The following is an 18809-nucleotide window of genomic DNA, read 5'->3' as shown; positions in this document are numbered from 1 at the left end:
TGCTGCTCTGGATAAAGCACTTCGCACACAGACACACTCTGATTGCTTCTGAACTGTGTTTCCTTGAATGCCATCTTGCCAGCTGGCACTCTCACATCCAAGCTCAGACCCATAATGCCAGGCCATTGTTGGTCCATCACTATCTTAACATGGCAACCAAGCAGGGGCTGGCCTTAGGATCTTCACTCAGTCCCAAGATCCTTGATTCACAAGCTGTTGCACCACATCAAATGGGTGCTGTCTTTAATTCTGCTTTATGCTTTACAAGCCCTGAACGCCAAGAGGCAGTTTGTTCACAGACAAAGCCAAAGGAGCACAAGGATATTTAAGAGACCAGAGAGGCTGATTTGGTCGATTTCTAAGCTGTGGGTGGTAAAACTGCATGTCCAGCTGTGCCATTAAAACTTAAATAGAGACTCCGGAAGCTTCTGGGAACCACAGCTTAGCATGTCAAGGGTAGGAAGACCACAGCACACAGCAGGGGGAGTGACATGAGCAAATCTGGCAATCAACTACAGACAGACAGGCAGGCAGGCAGACAGACAGACAGAGAGACACCCCTCCCACCACCACACACATACACCAAAGGCAGACAGGAAAGAATGGAGAAACCATATGTGACTGTTAATCTGGACTCTCAACTTGATGGAATTTAGACTTGCCATGGAGACAAACCTCTGGGCTAATCTCTGAGGCACTTTGAAGAACAGATCAACTAAGGTGGGAAAGTCCACCATGGATCTGAGTGAGTGGGCTGAGGTCCCAGACTCAAGCAAAAGGAGCTGAGCACAGGCACTTATCCTGCTCTGCTTCTTGGTGATGCACACAATGTGACCGGCTGCCTCACCAACATGGCATCTGTTGCCATGTCTACCCTGCCAGGATGGACCACACCTTTGAACCATGAGCCAGAATAGTGCCTTTCTCCCTTAAGTCGCTTCTGTCAGCTATTTGCTCGCATCAACAAGAAAAAAATGATCATACCATATTATGTGCTCTCTGCTTAGTTTCTGCAGCAATATTGTTTTAGTCCTTGTAAGATTTTGTCCTTGAAGAAACTCACAGCGGGCTGGTGGACGGCATCCTCTCTAGCCACACAGCATCCATTCAGTGCTGAAGAAAGGGGGCGGGGGCTGTGGTGGTATTGTGTTCCCCAAAATAATTGTGTGCCCTAATAAACTTATCAGGGGTCAGAGAACAGACCAGTCACTAGATAGGCTAGAAAATGGTGGCACTCACACCTTTAATCCTAGCATTCTGAAGGCAGAAATCCACCTGGATCTCTGTGAGTTCAAGGCCACACTGGAAACAGCCAGGCATGGTGACACACACCTTTAATCCTAAGAAGTAAGCCTTTAATCCCAGGAAGTGAGAGCAGAAAGCAGAAAGGTATATAAGGCATGAAAAGCAGGAACTAGCCTGGTTAAGCTTTTAGGTTTTTGAGCAGCACAGTTCAGCTGAGATGCTTCCAGTCTGAGGAAACAGGATCAGCTGAGGAACTAACTGGCAAGGTGAGGAAGCTATGGCTTGTTCTGCTTTTCTGATCTTCCAGAATTCACCCCAATAACTGGCTTCAGGTTTGATTTTATTAATAAGACCTTCTAAGATTCCTGCTACAGGGGGCAACAAGCCTGGGTTGAGCAGAAGTCATTAGGGTAAGGAGCAAAGCTTTATGGGAAGCCTGTGCTCTGAGGGGGTGAAGGGTACAGTCAGCAAACTCTTGGGCAAATGGAGGCACAGCTCAGATAAGGAGGAAGGGTACAGCATGACTTAGAACCTGACACTGGGTGGTTGGCCTGGATTTAAACATTAACTCTACTACTTCTTTCTGTGTGATTATAACTTGCTTCAGTTTCCCCATGTGTGAATCCCAGAGGATTCCAAGAGAATGAGGATACATTGGCATGTGACAGTCCTACCGTGGTCCTGGCACCTATGCGTAGCTCACTCTTTATTCCAGAAAAAGTGTATTAGTCAGGACTCTCTAAAGGGACTAGAACTGATAGAATGAATTGGTATATAGTATGTATGCAATAGCTAGATCTGGTAGTTGCTCGGTCCACAGACTGAATATCTCGGAAGTTCCAACCTGATGATGGGAGTCCCAGGGAGGTCCTAGGGAAATTTCAGTTTACAGTCCACCTTGTAATTCCAAAGAAGTAGGTTCTAACACAGCAAAGGAATGGCTCAGGAACAGGACAGATGAATTTCCCGGCGAAAGTGAGGGAAGCAGGCACAAACCAAAATCATGTGGCCCAGATTTGGGGGGCGGAGGTCTTCCACCTCAAATAATCCAACTAGGAAACATCCCTCACAAGAGCACCCAGCTGCTTAGGTATAGATGTGCCCACAACACATATACAGCAAGCACCAAGACAGAATACATACACTGTCAACAGTGAAAAACTCCTTCTAGTGAAGCTGACATTTAAGGAAGGTAAGGGCCACCAAACCAGCTGTCTCCAAAGAGCTGTAAGAATCTGGCCCTCTAACCTGGTGGAGGCCAGCGGTTTCTATTTTATTTTCTCTTTGAACTTTTGATCCTCTTGCCTGTATCTCCCAAGTGCTGGGATTACCGGCACATGCTCCCACACCTGGTTTCATGCAGCAGTGCTGGGGTCTGGGGTCTGGGGATCAAGTCCAGTGTTTAGTTCATAGTGGACATGCACGCTCCCAGCTGAGCCTCAGCCGCGGCCTGGAAAAAGGCTCCCTTACACAACCTGGCTCGGTTTCTGCTCATCATTGTTGTATATTCTGCCATTTGCATCCCATGGGGTATGGGAAAAACTTTCACAATCGTTAGTGCCTGTATGTGAAGTGCATCAAAAAAATGGGTTGCTCTTCTATAGGTCACCATGCTTTCATATGTGTCCCTATGCAAAATGTTAATGGTGGATTTGATGTGATTTTTAGGGGTTAGAGTCTCTTCAAACAGAAGAGCCTTCATATGGAGCCAAATCAGGCATGCACGCACACATGCACACACACACTCATGCACACTCATGTATGCACATGTGCACATATCTACAGGAAGCTCCAAGGGAGGAAACAGTGGACCCGGTGACTCAGAGTATTTGATTTTGTGACTCGACAATCTGGTGCAGTGCTCCATGTAAGACAGATCCCAGGCTGTGCAGACTAGACATTCACACTGCCCCCGTTCCCCGCCCCCATGACTGCCTTAGGACTTCAGCCTCTGCACAGTGAAGCAGAGGCCAAGGCAGATGTCATTCTCTACACTTGATATCACCTATCTTATCCTCAGAAGTTTCAATGGCACTACAGGAGCATGCAGTGGCTGCTCCCTCTCAGCTCATTCTCCTAAAAAAAAAAAAAAAAAGCCTGTGTGAAAGACACAATGGACACTTCTTGCTGCCACCCACGACAGTTCATCACATGGCTGGGCCAGCAGGGAGTCTGCAGTGAGCAGGAGAAGACTGATGCTGCTTAGTCAGTCCACAACTCTGGGGACCACGAATCATACACTTCCTTGACGCACAAAAAGCAACAAGGCCACAAAGTGTCTCCAAGTCTCTAGACTCACAGTGCTGTGCGCATGGAGCCATGGGCCACAATGATTCCTTCATTGGGGGAAGCGGAGGCTTTCTGCAAGCCAGGGTTGGAGGGAGGAGGTTATTTGATACAGTGACAAGAAGAGGGAGTAACACAAGGGTGACTTGAATATGATGAACAAACTGTCAATCTTTTATGATTGGCATCACACACAAAAAAAAAATGCACAAACGTATTTTATGCTCACCCCAACATACTGGTGGTCTCTGAAAGGGCACCCTGAGATCAACGACAGTGAACCAATCACATCTGAGCTGTGTTAGAGAAGTTACCACCCAGGGCATGGAACACACAACCCGAGCACTGACTGGGACATGGCTGCCTTCTAGGGAGGCCAGAAACCATGTTCACCCATGGGGTCAGGCAAGGAGTCCCACATCTGCTACCTCCCCAACTTGTGTTCAGGGGCCTGTTTTCGGTAACGCTACCTGCTGTCCCCTAAGTTTCAGTCCACAGTACGATGGAGATGCTTCTGTGGACACGGGTCTAAGACAATGGGGGTTTGTTTCAGATAGCAATGTTGATTTGTTTGTTCTGTTGAATGAAAAAGAGGCCTATTAAAAACATTGTGTAGTGTTCCAGAAGAAGCTGGAATTTCCCATCACAAAAATAAATCCTAAGGGCAAAAATGTTGGCGCTCAGCTTCTACAACAGGAGGGGGGTCTCAAGAAACAGTCAAAGGGCTAACGTGACATGTCGAGTAGAAGGATGGAAGCAGAGACCAAGACTAGAGGCTCCATAACCATCAGGGATGGCCGCAGCAGCCCCCAGCCTGCTGGCCAGGACTCCCCTCCTCATCCTGTCCACCATGAGAGATCTTGGCCACGTCAGTCTCTGACTTGAGAAATGCAGCATTCCCTCAGTGGAACCTTGTCAGAGGTCTGCTGGGAATCTAGCCACATGAGAAACACTGTCCCTGCTGTGGCAGAAGAGGAACCCAGGAGAGCTCCAGGGAAGGCCCTACTACCATGAGTTCCTCCCTAGGGTGTGCTACAGGTAAACCAGGAAGGTGTGGAACTCCAAACCTGTTCTCCCGGAGCTTGGGAGCTGGGGGCAGGAGGATCAGGAGTACAAGGCTAGATTTAACTACATTGTGAGTTTGGGGATAGTCTGGACTACATAGGACCCTGGTGAAAACAAAACAAAGACAAAGAAAAAGTCAAAGACATAGGGAAACCATAAGCTAACATCATAAGGAGAAACATGGACCTATCAGAAGGGCTAAAATACACCCAAGCCTCTCATCTCTCCATTTATAACCAAACTGACCTCTGTCCACCAACAACTTTAATCCATGCACACTACTGAATTCTTCTATCTCAGATTCTGTCAGTACTAGCCGAGAGCAGCCCTGGCTCTTCCCCTGCAGGGATACAGCCTGATCTAGTGATAGAGCCCTATGGCAGCATAAGGACATCCCCATGATCTCCATGTCCACATCTCCACAGAACCATATGTTATGAAGCAGAGCACAGACAGCCTCAGTAGCTGGCCACATCACCTTTGCCACCAGATATGATGGAAGTGGGATGCGGGCTACACTTACTTGTTCTGCATCGTGTTCATTATCACCCAGTCGAAGGGGTAGACGTTCTTCCCAATGAGGTTCTTAAACATGATGAATGTCTCCATCAGAAAATCCTGCAAGGAGACAACATAGCAGTGAGGCAGCCTACCCAGGAGGAGGGTGAACACTCTTCCTGATGATGAGATTATAAAAGACCCCATTATTTTTAGCTGGAGGAAAACATTCTAGAAGCAAATGAAGATGTATTTCACTGGGGCTGTGTACTGCTTCTGTCTTTCTGTTTACCTGGGCACCTCCTGCTTGAGATAGCTTTTTCAAGGATAGATGCTAAAATAGTCCCGGGAATGCCTCTTTGGCAGTTAAGAAAAGATCCCCAAGGGTTATAAATATACATTTGTGCCTTTTCTGCTTACAGGAAAACATGGATTTAACAAACCCATCAGGCAGGCTATAGCACTCTCTCATGTTTATCCTAAATGCATTTTTTCACTATCAAAACTCCCAGAGATTGGTATATTGTGATCCCTACCCTTTTGTTTTGTAATTTAAAGCTTGCCTTGACCCTCTGTACACATTCAGCATGTAGCTGATCCTGTGAGTAAGGAGCCTATTTGCCCTATAGCTCCACAGGCAACCACTCACGGATGCCGCCAGAATCTCATGGTCTTTGTGTGGAGCCCCCAGATCAACACAGGGCAGCAGGATTCAAGGAGTTCCCTGCTGCTCTGTGCCACTCACATGTCCACAAGGAAGCACCTGGCACGGAGAGCTCCCTCATGCTGGTTGGAATTAAGAGAAGTTCCTATTTGTGAGGGCAATGTAGTTTTGCTCTGTGCTGTTATCCTGAACCCTGGCAAGGTTTCCTGGGAAGTCCTCCTGTGTGCTCAGGAACCAGGGTGAGAGGGAGACAGACAACAGGGAGTTAGTTTAGAAAAGGGATGCCATTAGCTAGAGTTGGCCGAATGAGTGGGGCTTTCTCATTGTGTAACTTATGAATCTAATGAAGTGTTGGCTATGAAGGTCAAGGGAGAGAATGGAATTTAAGCAGCCAATAAAGCAATTTCCCAGTGGGAAATTCTCAAACCACATCCCTTGCAAAGAAGCACAGGTTGAACTTGATGATAACCATCAGGGGGTGGGCAAGGTTCACATTCTTTGGGGACCTAGTCTAGTTTCATTTTGTTGCTGTGGGGAAACACTCTGACCAAAAGACATTTTGAGGAGGAATAGGTTTATTTCAACACACCTTAATTATTCTACTGCTTAGCTTACCATTTTGTCAAGACTTTGGAACTCTGGGTGGCCAGAGTGTACACTTGGTGAGCTCCATCTCTGCTTGCATGGAACTGCTGGCTTTCCTGCCCATCCCTCTCCTAAGCCTCATAACTGAGACATAGCAATGGGTTTACACTCTTAAGAGAGAAATCCTCTTTTCCCAGTGCCTTTTCTTCCCTTTCTATGAATCACAGGCCAGCACTTAATTAGTACTGCTTAGTTGATAAATGATGGAATTTGGCTAATCAAACAAAATGTGGTCTGAAGTGGGAGATGGCCTCTTACAAGGCTTACTTGTAGGGCTGAGGGATGGTCCAGAGGACCAACTAGTCCAGAATAGCTCATGAGGCTTCCCAGACTGCTCTGCCAAAGCCTCTTGTTCAGGAGAATTGAAAGAATGCTTCACTCAGTTTTCATTCTCTCCTTCAGTAATTTGCATTTGACTATTCATAGGGTGGCCAAGACAGCAAGTGGTCAGCTCCAACAAAACCTGCAGGGAGGTTCTGGAGGCAAACAACTGCTTCTCTCTATCTCTAACTGTGGGAGCCCGTTTTCGGGTTCCTTGTGGCTTTACCCAGCAGGTCCGCATAGAGGATGATTAGGGCCACGGGCCTGAGTGCAGGTGTCTGAAATGGTCTGCACTTGGCTGTGCTGGGGGAGGAGGTCTTTTGCGCCACTCCCTTGGCATCTCTATAAATACCCTGGGGCAGAGACAGTCAGGGCCTGTTGGAAAAGGTTCCAAGCCTTTTCTAGGCTATCCTTTATTTTCTATCTGTTTATCTCCGCACTATAAATCATTCTATCTAATATTTCCTGCTGCTCACACTCAAGAAAACTCTGGGGAGCTGTGGGGTTGGTGGGTAAACGCCCCACATCTAACCCCATTAATATGATGAAAAAGTCACTCTCAACTACGCCCCCCCCCCCATAAGAGCAGGTACTGCTCTCACAAAGGACCCACATTCAGTTCCAGCTCCAGGAGACTCAGTGCCCTCTTATGGCCTCTGTGGGTTCTACTCTCACACATTCTAACACACACCAACAGTGTCACAGATGGAAGACAGAGCAAGGCAAAAATAAGAGCACAGAGACATAACAACGCCCAGTGTGGTGGTTGGTGACTGCATTCCCAGCCCTCAGCAGACTGAGATGGGAGAGCTTCAGTAAGCTTAAGGCCAGGGCAATCTGGACTCTGACCCTAGGGGGCCCTCTAAGAAGGTAGCAAATGTGGGAAAATAAGGTGTGAGCCCAGTGAGAAAGAGGGTGCCTGTCCCTCCCTACAGAATGATGGGGGCCAATGTAGATGCTTGCCCAGTCCCTTAGCAACAAGCATGCCTATAGCAATGGCATTCTTTTTTAAGGGATTTGTAAGACACACACACACACACACACACACACACACACACACACACGGAGAGGGGAGGGAGGGAGGGAAGCAGAGAGAAGCTGAAGTGCTTGTCATTGACAGCTCAGACATGAACCATGGTTTTTCCAGCTTCTCAATTTGTGTGAAGTTCTTCATGATACATCATTAGGGTAAAGGATAAAAGTAGTGCCCATGAGATTTGGATAAGGTGAGTGGATTGCACAAACATCAGACTCTGGTTTTGATGTTATACGATAGTGTTGCAAGACACAGAGTTCAGTATACCCAACAGTTGTGTGGGACTCCATAATGGCCTCCAGGAAACTCCTGCCCAACATAGGATCAGAAACCCCCTCCTTTCACCTGCAACCCCGTTCCCTCCCTCATCTGCCCAGAGAACAAGTCTCACCACTGTCTCAGCCTTGTCTGTTGTTTGTCTGTTTGTTTGCAGAGCTCAGATAATATGTTCACTAGAAACACTGTAAGGCATAAGAGTTTATTCCGCCTGCTGTGGCCTTCCATGATGCTGACGAAAAAGGTCACCGGGAAAGAAATCAGCACCCCTGGATTGATAGTCCAGTGTGGAGAGCTTTCCTGAGGCTGCAAGGCAACGTTCCAGGAATAGAAGCAGCACCTTTCCACCTAGGATGCATACTCCACAGAGACTAAGGCAACGCCTCTGCTGATGGGTTCACATTCTGGACAGCAACACCTTTGAGACCTTGAGGGTCTCAACGGCAGACTGTGTCTGAAGCAGGCACATTCACACTTCCGGAATTCTGCCTCACCACTTCTGCACCAGCATTCTGCCTCACCACTCTCTACATATCCAATACACCACCTGGTCCACTCCAGAATAGGCTGGTGGTCAAATGGGACGAACAAGGTAAGGTGCTGTGAAGGGCAGGGGCCTGTATCTATCTATGAAGATCTGGACGGGTGTCAGAAAGGGGGGCCCAGAACATAAACAATGAAGCAGGCAGAGGTTGGGAAGGGATTCCAGCAAGAAGGCCTGGAATAGGTGGCGGTTCCGAGGCTTGCCTGACAGCGGAACAAGCCGGGGGGACTGCACAAGGAACCCAAGAACCAGGCAGCAGACCCCAGGGTCTGTGTGCACTGTTCTCTCTCCTAACCTTTAACACACCCCTCCCCTCAGCACTGCCTCCACCTGTCCTGTCCCAGCACACTCCCCTCTTCATCCAATACACATTTACTAAAGGCTACTGTGGTATAATAATAGCAAAGGGTCCTAGGAACCGAATATCAAATCACCGCCCCCCACCCCACCAAGTATCATTGAGTGTCATCACAGGTGCTGCATACATAATGAGCCCTACACATGAGTTTACCTTAAGGAGGTGTCAGGGTGGGCCTGGTCACCAGAAAGACTAGAAGATGAGGAAGATGAGAGAGCTGGAACTTCCAACACTACATACTCCAACTGGGGGTAGATTATGCCAAAAGAAGTCCGAGATAAGACTGGAGGAGACTGGGCTTCTGGAGAGGATGCAGATGGTCTGAATGCTCACCCCTGCCCTCTCTGCCCTGTACACCCCTGCCCTCCCTGTGCACCCCTGCCCTCTCTATCCTGTGCACCCCTGCCCTCTCTATCCTGTGCACCCCTGCCCTCTCTATCCTGTGCACCCCTGCCCTCTCTCCTGTGCACCCCTGCCCTCTCTATCCTGTGCACCCCTGCCCTCTCTGCCCTGTGCACCCCTGCCCTCTCTATCCTGTGCACCCCTGCCCTCTCTATCCTGTGCACCCCTGCCCTCTCTATCCTGTGCACCCCTGTCCTCTCTGTCCTGTGCATCCCTGCCCTCTCTGCCCTGTGCACCCTGCCCTCTCTCTCCTGTGCACCCCTGCCCTCTCTGCCCTGTGCATCCCTGCCCTCTCTCTCCTGTGCACCCCTGTCCTCTCTCTCCTGTGTACCCCTGCCCTCTCTGCCCTGTGCATCCCTGCCCTCTCTCTACTGTGCACCCCTGTCCTCTCTGCCCTGTGCACCCCTGCCCTCTCTATCCTGTGCACCCCTGCCCTCTCTATCCTGTGCACCCCTGTCCTCTCTATTCTGTGCACCCCTGTCCTCTCTCTCCTGTGCACCCCTGTCCTCTCTATTCTGTGCACCCCTGTCCTTCTCTGCCCTGTGCACCCCTGCCCTCTCTCTCCTGTGCACCCCTGCCCTCTCTCCTGTGCACCCTGCCCTCTCTATCCTGTGCACCCCTGCCCTCTCTATCCTGTGCACCCCTGCCCTCTCTATCCTGTGCACCCTGCCCTGCCCTGTGCACCCCTGCCCTCTCTCTCCTGTGCACCCCTGCCCTCTCTATCCTGTGCACCCCTGCCCTCTCTATCCTGTGCACCCCTGCCCTCTCTGCCCTGTGCACCCCTGCCCTCTCTGCCCTGTGCACCCCTGCCCTCTCTGCCCTGTGCACCCCTGCCCTCTCTGCCCTGTGCACCCCTGACCTCTCTGCACTGTGCAGCTCTTCCCATTGGTGTTTCTAGAGTTGCATCTTTATAATAAACAGGACAGAATATCCAAGTGCCTCCTGGAGTGGGGCATGCTAGCTGGGCAGATTATGGACCTCAAGGCCAGGGTCAAGGGACTCTTATTAACAGCTGCTTTGTCAAAAGCATAGGAGCCTGGACTCATAGCTGGATCTGGGTGAGCCCTGTCATCTGTGGGATCCATGGCTGCATTCAGGCTGACAATGCAGGGATGGAACTGAATTGCAGGACATCCAGCAGGTGTCAGAGAACTGGCTGGTGTGGGTTGGCGTGTGGAGAAAAGAATAGGCTCTTCCAGAGCCACCCAGTGGAGGTCTGTGACACATGGCTAGAAGAGTCTCCTGAGGCTCCAGGCAAGCTCTGCTTCTATTTGTGACACTGAGACAGCCCCAGGGCAGCACCCAGCATTGGGTGTCAGGAAAGACAAGTTTGCTGAAGCTCTTAGTCTCGAAGCAGCAGCTTGCCTGTCCTGTGAGGGATGCTTGTGTGGCACCTGTCTACTCTTCCCCTTCCTAGACCAGTCTTTCTATGGAGGTTCTCAGGCTACCCTGGGGACAGTGGACCATTTAGAAGGTGATAGCTCCAGCCCTATAGGGATGTTGGGGCAATGATAACTGTGAATCTATGTGAGACTGATTCACCCAGTGTCAGGGTTGGGGTTTGCATCTGAGAACCTGGAGCTGTGCTTGTTAGAAGCAAGCAAGCCTCGGGAAGATGGCTTAGGCCATTTTCATATCGGAATACTAATTAACTTCCAATTATTTCACAGGAAATGATCTTTTCATTCTCGTGATAATTGGGAGAGTAGAAAAAATAAAATATTCTCTGCATACAGTTAGTAGATGGGAACATATTTTCATGGAGGTTTTGATGAACTAACAACAATCAAAACCCTTGCCCTGGGAATTTGAGATATACAAATAACAAATGCCATTTTATAATGGAAATCAAATTGTATGCAAATAATTGATTTTCGGGATGCCTGTGTCTGAGAGGGGGTAACAAAAATCCCTTGGGAAATTAGGCCCAGAACATGGAGTCTATAACTTGATCTTCCATTGTGAGGAAGGAGAGGGTACATGCCCAGCCTGGCAAGGCACACGTCTGAACATTTGGTCTCCAGCTGGGAGCACTGTTTGGGGAGGTCTAGGTGGTACAGCCTTGCTGGAGGAAGTATGCCACTGGGAACAGGCTTTCAGAGTATATACGAAGCTCTCTCTGCTTCACACTTGCAGTAAAAGATGTGATTTCTCAGCTTCCGGCTCCTGTTGCCATAGCCCTGCCGTGCAATGTACCATGCCTGCCCGCCACCATCATGGTCTCTTATCCTTCTGGAACTGTAAACCAGAATACACTCTCCCTTCCTTAAGCTGACTTTGCTCATCGTGTTTTCTAAGAGTGACAGAAACGCAGCCGAGCCGCGTCCTTAGAAGCCATGTGGTATAATTGTGTTTTATTCTACACCTTATGATTCACCTCAAGAATATCATCTGTGAAGTCTCACAACGTCATGCTATTATTTTCACTGACCAAAGCAGGCCATAGAGGCACATTTAAGACTTGATGATGAAATTAAATACTAGGAATATAAAATAAGATTTTTCTGTGCTATAATTTCAAGTTAATCTTAGGATATTGTGTGGTATTTATCACATATTTGAATATGTCCCTACTATAAACTTTTCCTTGATAGTGAAAGAAAACTAAAACATATAGACATGAAAGAATGGACACATTTTTATAGCCTTTTATTTAAGGAATACTGCTATGATTTTGAGGTATAGATTTCTTCTTGGAGATTATTTTTGTCTGTCTGTCCATATTTATCTATCCATCATCTATCCAGTAATCTATCCCCTATCACCTATCAATCTATCAGTCAATTGAGCTAGCTATCAATATATATATATCATCTTGTTGTTTCCCTCCCTTAGTAAGGTGGAGGCCAAGTGCAATAAGCTTTGCTCTGGAAATACTATGCAAGCTAGATGTGCCCCTTGGGAATGGATGAGTATCCCACAGGACTAGTGATTCCTTAGAAGTGGAATCTAAGAATTCGCATCAGCTTCTCACCAGGAAGGCCGCCAGCAGGTTTGGGGCAGCTTTACAAAGGATGTTCACCATATGGCAGTGTCATTTCAGGCCATTAGGGAGGTAGCTCCTAAGCAATAAATTTCCCTATTACACTCTCCCAATTAAGTTGCATCATAGTTTGCATGAGGAGGACTAAGGAGTTATTAGGAGAAATGCTGGTGAGTATCTATGATTAGCACTAATTAATAGCAAAGGATAGCTTAAGGTACAGGAGGGTGGCTCACAAGCTACTGCTATAGAGCGTCAATCAAGAAATGCCAGGAACTGATGACTATGAGGGACATGATTGTTCATGACCCAGGAGCACGGGAAAAGGATGCTGTGACCAGAACAGATGGGATTTCTCCAGGCTCAGACCCAAGTTGTCTCTAGATAAAGTCCTAGTCAAAAGCTCCCAGGTACAGACTAAAGTGGCTTCAGAAAGCAACCAGAGAAGTTCCATGAAAAACTCTATATTATAAATGGAAACACGAATGTCGCCCTTCACTTCCACCACTGGCCCTGTGACAGAATAGAAAGGACACTTACCACGACGTCTGTCCTCATTTTCCCAAAGGTCTTGATCAGGTGGGCGTAATGGTAGTCTTCCATCTGCCGTAAAATAGCTGTCATGCAAGCCACGAAGTTCCCCTGAAGGAGGATTGGAAAGTAGAGTTAGATCCAGAAAGAGCAGTCCTCATGGGGGCAACTGACATCAGCTATGGAGCTGGCTCTTGGACCCTTGGGGGAAGACATGGGACCTGGGCAGAAGCCCTAGTTCTGCTACATGGTACTGAAGGCCAACAAGAGACAGCCTGGGTCACTTCCTATCTCAGAAGATGTTTGTTTATTTTAAGGAGGTACAGTGGATTTTTTTTTCTAACTGTATTAGATAATTAAATGCATCTTGACAAAAGTTGTCCAGGCTGGAAAAATAAACTTTAAATGTTTTTTTTTTTCCTTAATTAGGTTCACAAAAATTAAAGACAAGATTTAAACCCCAGTCACTTATGTAGCATTCTTGGAAGTCAGCAATCTGTATTAGACCAGGGCAAAGAGAGGCATTTTATTTTTCAAAATCTGCCTGTGTCCTCCTTGGTTGATTCAGAGGCAATCACTACCAAGCAATCCCACTGTGAGTTCTGCCCCTCCAGAACAGTCAGAGGAAGAAGGTAGTCTCACTGGAATGTCCAGTGGGACAGATGGGAATTCTTCATATCATACAGAACTGGATAGAAAAGAAAATGAGGAAGAAAACAGAAACTACCAAACAAAAGCAGATGTGGAGAGGAGAGTAAAGGACAAAGCAATTGGCCAGGGAGTTCGGGCAGTGTGCAGCTGTGTGTGTGTGTGTGTGTGTGTGTGTGTGTGTGTGTGTGTGTGTGTGTAACTTGCAAGGTGCATACTTTGGAGAGACTCCAGGGCTGAGCAGTCTTTTTGCCATAAACACAATTTCTCACTTGCAGTCTGGGGAGCTGACATCACAGAGTCTTTCTTGCTTTTAAATATGTACCCATAAGTTAATGACATCTAAAGCCACACAGGACTTACACTAACTTCTATTAAATTGTATGAGTCTGGCAGACTAATAAAAAGTATATAGTTTGAGACACTTCCCTATTTTTTCTCTAGTAAATGAGCTCCCAAATTGCATTCTTTTCACTAATTCCACTTTTTCAAACAATATATTTGAATGCCTAAATGTTTTTTATATTAATTTGGAACATGCACTCTACAGTGCATGTTAGAGTCCAATACATTTTCTATCTCTAGTATACACAGAGGCTTCCAAATGAGTCCTCAAAGGACACATTTTGCAAATTGAACAAATACAATAATGATGATATGGTATCTTCCATTTGCCCAGAAATGTAAATTATTTGGGAATAATGGAAATTGCTGAGATTTAGATTCCAAGTTGGTGGTGTTCTGGGAAAGAGGTAAATGATGCTTGTTTTGCATCAGAAGGGCACTTATTTATGAATGGGAACTTTTGAAAGACATAAATATTTGGCACCGGACTGGGCTCAAAAGAAGCTGCCTGTGCACCTCATCTTCTCCTTAGGAGAGGCTCACTGGCCAGGCTCTGAAGCCACGTTCCCACTCGGTCATGGGAGATCTGCTGCTGCTTGTTTCGTTCCTCAGGCAGCTAAGCTGAGATTCAGAGAGCATACCTTTAGAGGAGTAGGTGGTAAAGCGAGGCTGTGAAGCCAGCACTCCAGGGCTGGAGTGTGAGTCCTTGGTTGCAGACAACCAACATGAATGGAAGATTCACCGTGCCCCATTCATGTAGTTATCAGAGAGAGTTGGTAGGGGAGAAGGAAGGGCCTCTATTATGCCTCAAATACTCCTGTGATACAGCTGTCTCGAACCTGTTATCTCCTATGAGAAGAAGGGCTTTCTAGAAAGCATTCATACAGGCACACCCAGCACATGTTTGCATGAATGGTGCCAGTCAAGACAGTCCAGCAATGAGCCTCACACTTCAGAATCACCAGAGCCATTGAGTCAGTGATTTAGAACCAGAAGGGTGACGTCAACATGCCTAATGCAAAACATCCAACTGAGAAGACAGAAAAGAAGGACTACTAAGGGGCTTGAGGAGGTCCAGGGCTCTGGTTCCATAAGAAGAGCCAGCATACCTAAGTGATGCCAGAGGGTAGAAGAGGTGACACAGACGATGGCCAGAAAATGCTGAAAGTCCACAGTAAGCAAAGAAAATGGTGGGGGGGGAGGGCCCCCAAACCAAGAAGACAGTGGTATCCACAAAACAAGTCTGGGAGGATATAAATGGCAAGTCCAGAGTCTTCTATCTGGATGAGAACATCTTGAAGAATGCAGCCAAACAGCCCCTTATTTAATGGCACTGGGGGCTAATTAAAACAGGCGCTGCAAGGGGCCCATGAGTTAGCAGAGTGCTGCCTGGCAGCCTGTGTGCCCCCTTTACTTAACCTAAGGAAATGGGCCAAAAGCAATTGGTACCATTAGCCACTCCTCTCTTAGAGGAAGCAAGTTTCGCTAGCTCAGCGCAATTGTAAGTTGGAACATGGGGCTCCACTAGCTGAGGGGAAACATGCATGCTACAGTTCCACACATAGCCCCTCTTCCATCCCTGCCCTTTGTGAATGGAGCCTCACCTAAGGGACACTGGTACATTATGGGGCAAGTATTGCTCATACCCTGGAGCTTCATGTCTCACCTGAACCCAGTGCATGCATTTGTCTAGAAGAATGGATGGTGTGGCTTTTGTGAAAATGGAATGTGAAATCAGTTGAATACTAGGACCCAAACTAGAAAGATCTGTGAGAAAAAAAAAAAAAAAAGGACTTCTAATTCTATAGACTCTAAGGAAAATTGTAATACTTTTTGGTTTAATTATTTTAAATGCATTTTAGGAGTCATCGGAGGCTTTTATTTTTAAACAGTATGGTAGGCTGTTTGTACAGAGCTGGTCCTTAGAACTTGAGTTTGGGGATTGAGCTCAAGCTCTAGCCATGGACTAAAAATAATTAACAGAATAAAATTAAGAGATATTTCTACGATTTCAAAGTAAGGTCAGAGAAGTCAACTGTACTTAAAAACCAGGACACTGACTGCCTCATAAACAAAAAATGTGAACCTCATTAGTAATCAAGACGAAAATGATATATCTTTATTTGCTGGCAGAACAGCAAGGCAGGATTTAAGTGTTGAGAGTGAAGGCATAGAGGATGAGGGCTCTTACACACGGCTGGTACGAGCGTAAATTGCTATAACCTTTTTAAAAAGCAATTTGGCGAGAGGTTTGAAAAGTCTTGGAAAGAAAATACTCATCTCCTGAGTAATTCTTCTTCTAATGACCCACCTGCAAAGGTAATTCAGGAGAAGAAATTTTATGTCCAACAGTGTCCATTGCATCTCGAAAAATATCTAAGTACTCAAAGCAAGAGATTGTGTAAGTCATATATTTTGTAGGGTTGAAAAATAAAATGCAGGACGCCTCTTCCATTTGAATCTCAGGTAAACAACAAGACCAAATTCTCCAAGCGCTGCCTTGGAAATATCACACGGGCCTTGGAGAGGCCAGAGAAAACCTGTTAGCTCTAGTCCATATGCAACAGACTGTCCGGTCTGTATCTGTTAATTCAAACAGTCCTATCCCAGTGTTATGCTGGAATATTGCAGTCCCTGGATATTAACCACAGAACTATAAAACACTTTAGCAATACAAGAAGAGATAGTTGAGGAACAAAAATAGAGATTTTTCTATGTACAATTCCATATTATAAGGGACCTATAGGACAAGATAAAAGAGAGAAATGCCTAGAAGAAATAGACTTAGGCTGTTGCCAGGGAGCAAGGACAAGCAGCAGTATGTATGAGGGGCTTTAAAAGACAGAGATGTCACTCATGAGGAAGGAAAGATGTCATGTGAGAGGAGGGAACACCTCTTCCAGCCTGAGTCCTTTATTCCTACTCACGCCTTCACATCTATCAAGGGTCTCCTACCTGGGAAGACATAGCAAACACCTTACACTGCTTCTTGACCCCAGAGCGATCACCACCTCCTCCATTTACACCTTATAACTCCTCCAAAAATCAGCCTCAGTGACCGGTTTTAAATCTCCTTGTGCCCTCAGTGCATTAGCAATGTGGATGGTGTATGGAGGGTGGGGAACACAGGCAGAATGGAGAAGTGGAGAAGGCAGGAGGAGAGAAGGCAGGAGGCCCAGAAGCCAGGTGAGCCTGAGGGCAGGTCAAACCAAAGCCGCGGACTAAAGATGGGTGGAATGGGAAGACAGGCAGTACCAGAAACAGGTAGACAGGGCCCTGGAAGAGGTGCAGGGGATATTTTTGCAACAGGATAATTCAATATAAGATGCTACGATAGGGTAGAGCAGCTAGGGGGTGGAGCAGGGAGGGGAGAGGAGACTAGGTACAGCAGAAGCAGAAAGAGAGGCAGCCCTAACACAGTGCCTTTGTTAGTGGTGCCCATTTAGGGTTTAAGGTTTGAGGCCAAGTACATGGATTAGAAGGAAAACCTCCCAAGTGTATTCACTCCTGGTCTACAGGAGCTGCAGAGGCGCAGGACAAATAGGGGCAGACTCATGACTGGTGAACTTCCTTTGGTGGTTCTATCAGCCGGGTGTGAGCTGATTAATCGGCCCTGGAGCTCCCACTTCCCATGTGCCATGTGTCTGCTGTCTGGGATGCCAGGCACAGGCAGAAATGTGAATATTTGACTTAGGTTCCAAAAACTCCACGAGGTGTTTGAGCAGCTCCAGATCACAGAGGCTGCTGGAAGCAAGGACAGGCTAGTTCTGGTGACTTGAATCTAGAAGTATACTTAATGACTCCCAGCAGGGTCCTGGTTAAAAAAAAAAAAAAAAAGCAACATGTTCTCATCAAGACAGTGACTTGAAAAGGAAAATCCCATTTAAAGATTTAAATCTCATTGGATATTGAGAATGGCCCTACCTCATAATCACATGTCAAAGTTAAAGAGACAGCAATCACCAGTGGCATTTAAAACATCTGTTGTGAGACAGCGCTGAGAACGAACTGCAATCGAGGTGGGGAGATGTGTGACCCAAGGGACTCAGAATGACTCACGCTTTGAGGAAGAGTCAAACTGAAGAATCAATAAGCAAGCAGCAATATGAGAACAGAATATAGGAAAGGGATGTGCCTGGGAGGCGTGCCCTGCACTGAGAAGTCAAAGGCAGCTCAAATTAAGGCCATATGGGTAATGTCTGGGTATTGGCGCACTAGACAAATACAGTGCGCAAAGCCTTTCTGCTTTTGAGATGAAAAGCCAAGGGTGAAATGTTTCTATGCTCTGGTTCCTAGCAAGAAATTACAAAATGAGAAAAACAGAAAGTCAAGAGTACAAAGAAAACCTCAAAATGTTAGAAAATAGTCCCCAAAGTCTACACAGAGATAACATTTGCCAAAACACACTTGGAAATCCCGTGTACCACACTCAAAGCATGGATCTACCTCTGATTCCTCTCCTTGTGCTGACAACAAGGAACATGACTCAGAAGCATAGATCACCTGGGTGTGGTAGCGCACACCTTTGATCCCAGCACTCAGGAGGAAGAGGCAGGCTGATCTGCATACATTCTAAGTCAGCCTGGTCCACAGAGAGAGTTCCAGGATAGCCAGGGCTATGAAGAGAGACCCTGTCTCAAAAAAACAACATCAACAACATGGAGTCAAAAGGACCAGGAAAGCCATGGAGACCAAGAGAATTATGGAAGCTAGAAAGTGAATGATTAAGGTGACCAGGGACCTGGAGGCAGGAAGGTGGTGCAGACCTAGCTACATAACCACTGACTCATCCGAATCCTAGAAAGACTTAGAAACCAGAGTTACCAGGAACTCAAACTAAGGCATGAGTTTGAAGCCAGCATGGGCTATAAAAAGGAAACCCTGTCAGAAGGAGGATGAAGGGGAGGGTTTTGGGAGGGGGAAGAAAAGGAAGAAAGAAGGGGAAGAGAGAAGGAGGGAGGA

General features: G+C 46.9%; 1 protein-coding gene across 1 annotated transcript in view; it reads right to left on the bottom strand.

The window, feature by feature from the left end:
- Dock1 (dedicator of cytokinesis 1) overlaps window positions 1-18809 on the bottom strand; it is a 453773-nt gene that overhangs the window by 182435 nt on the left and 252529 nt on the right. Inside the window, exons 29-30 of the mRNA XM_036177592.1 lie at window positions 12864-12965; window positions 5120-5214 (exon numbers count right to left, since the gene is read on the bottom strand). Coding sequence (XP_036033485.1) covers window positions 5120-5214; window positions 12864-12965 — 197 coding nt within the window. The remainder of the gene's footprint in view (window positions 1-5119; window positions 5215-12863; window positions 12966-18809) is intronic.

The sequence above is a fragment of the Onychomys torridus genome, chromosome 1 (assembly GCF_903995425.1).
Source record: "Onychomys torridus chromosome 1, mOncTor1.1, whole genome shotgun sequence".
NCBI classification, from domain to species: Eukaryota; Metazoa; Chordata; class Mammalia; order Rodentia; family Cricetidae; genus Onychomys; species Onychomys torridus.
The sequence above is the reverse complement of the archived record's forward strand: the minus strand, read 5'-3'. Positions and strand labels throughout refer to the sequence as shown.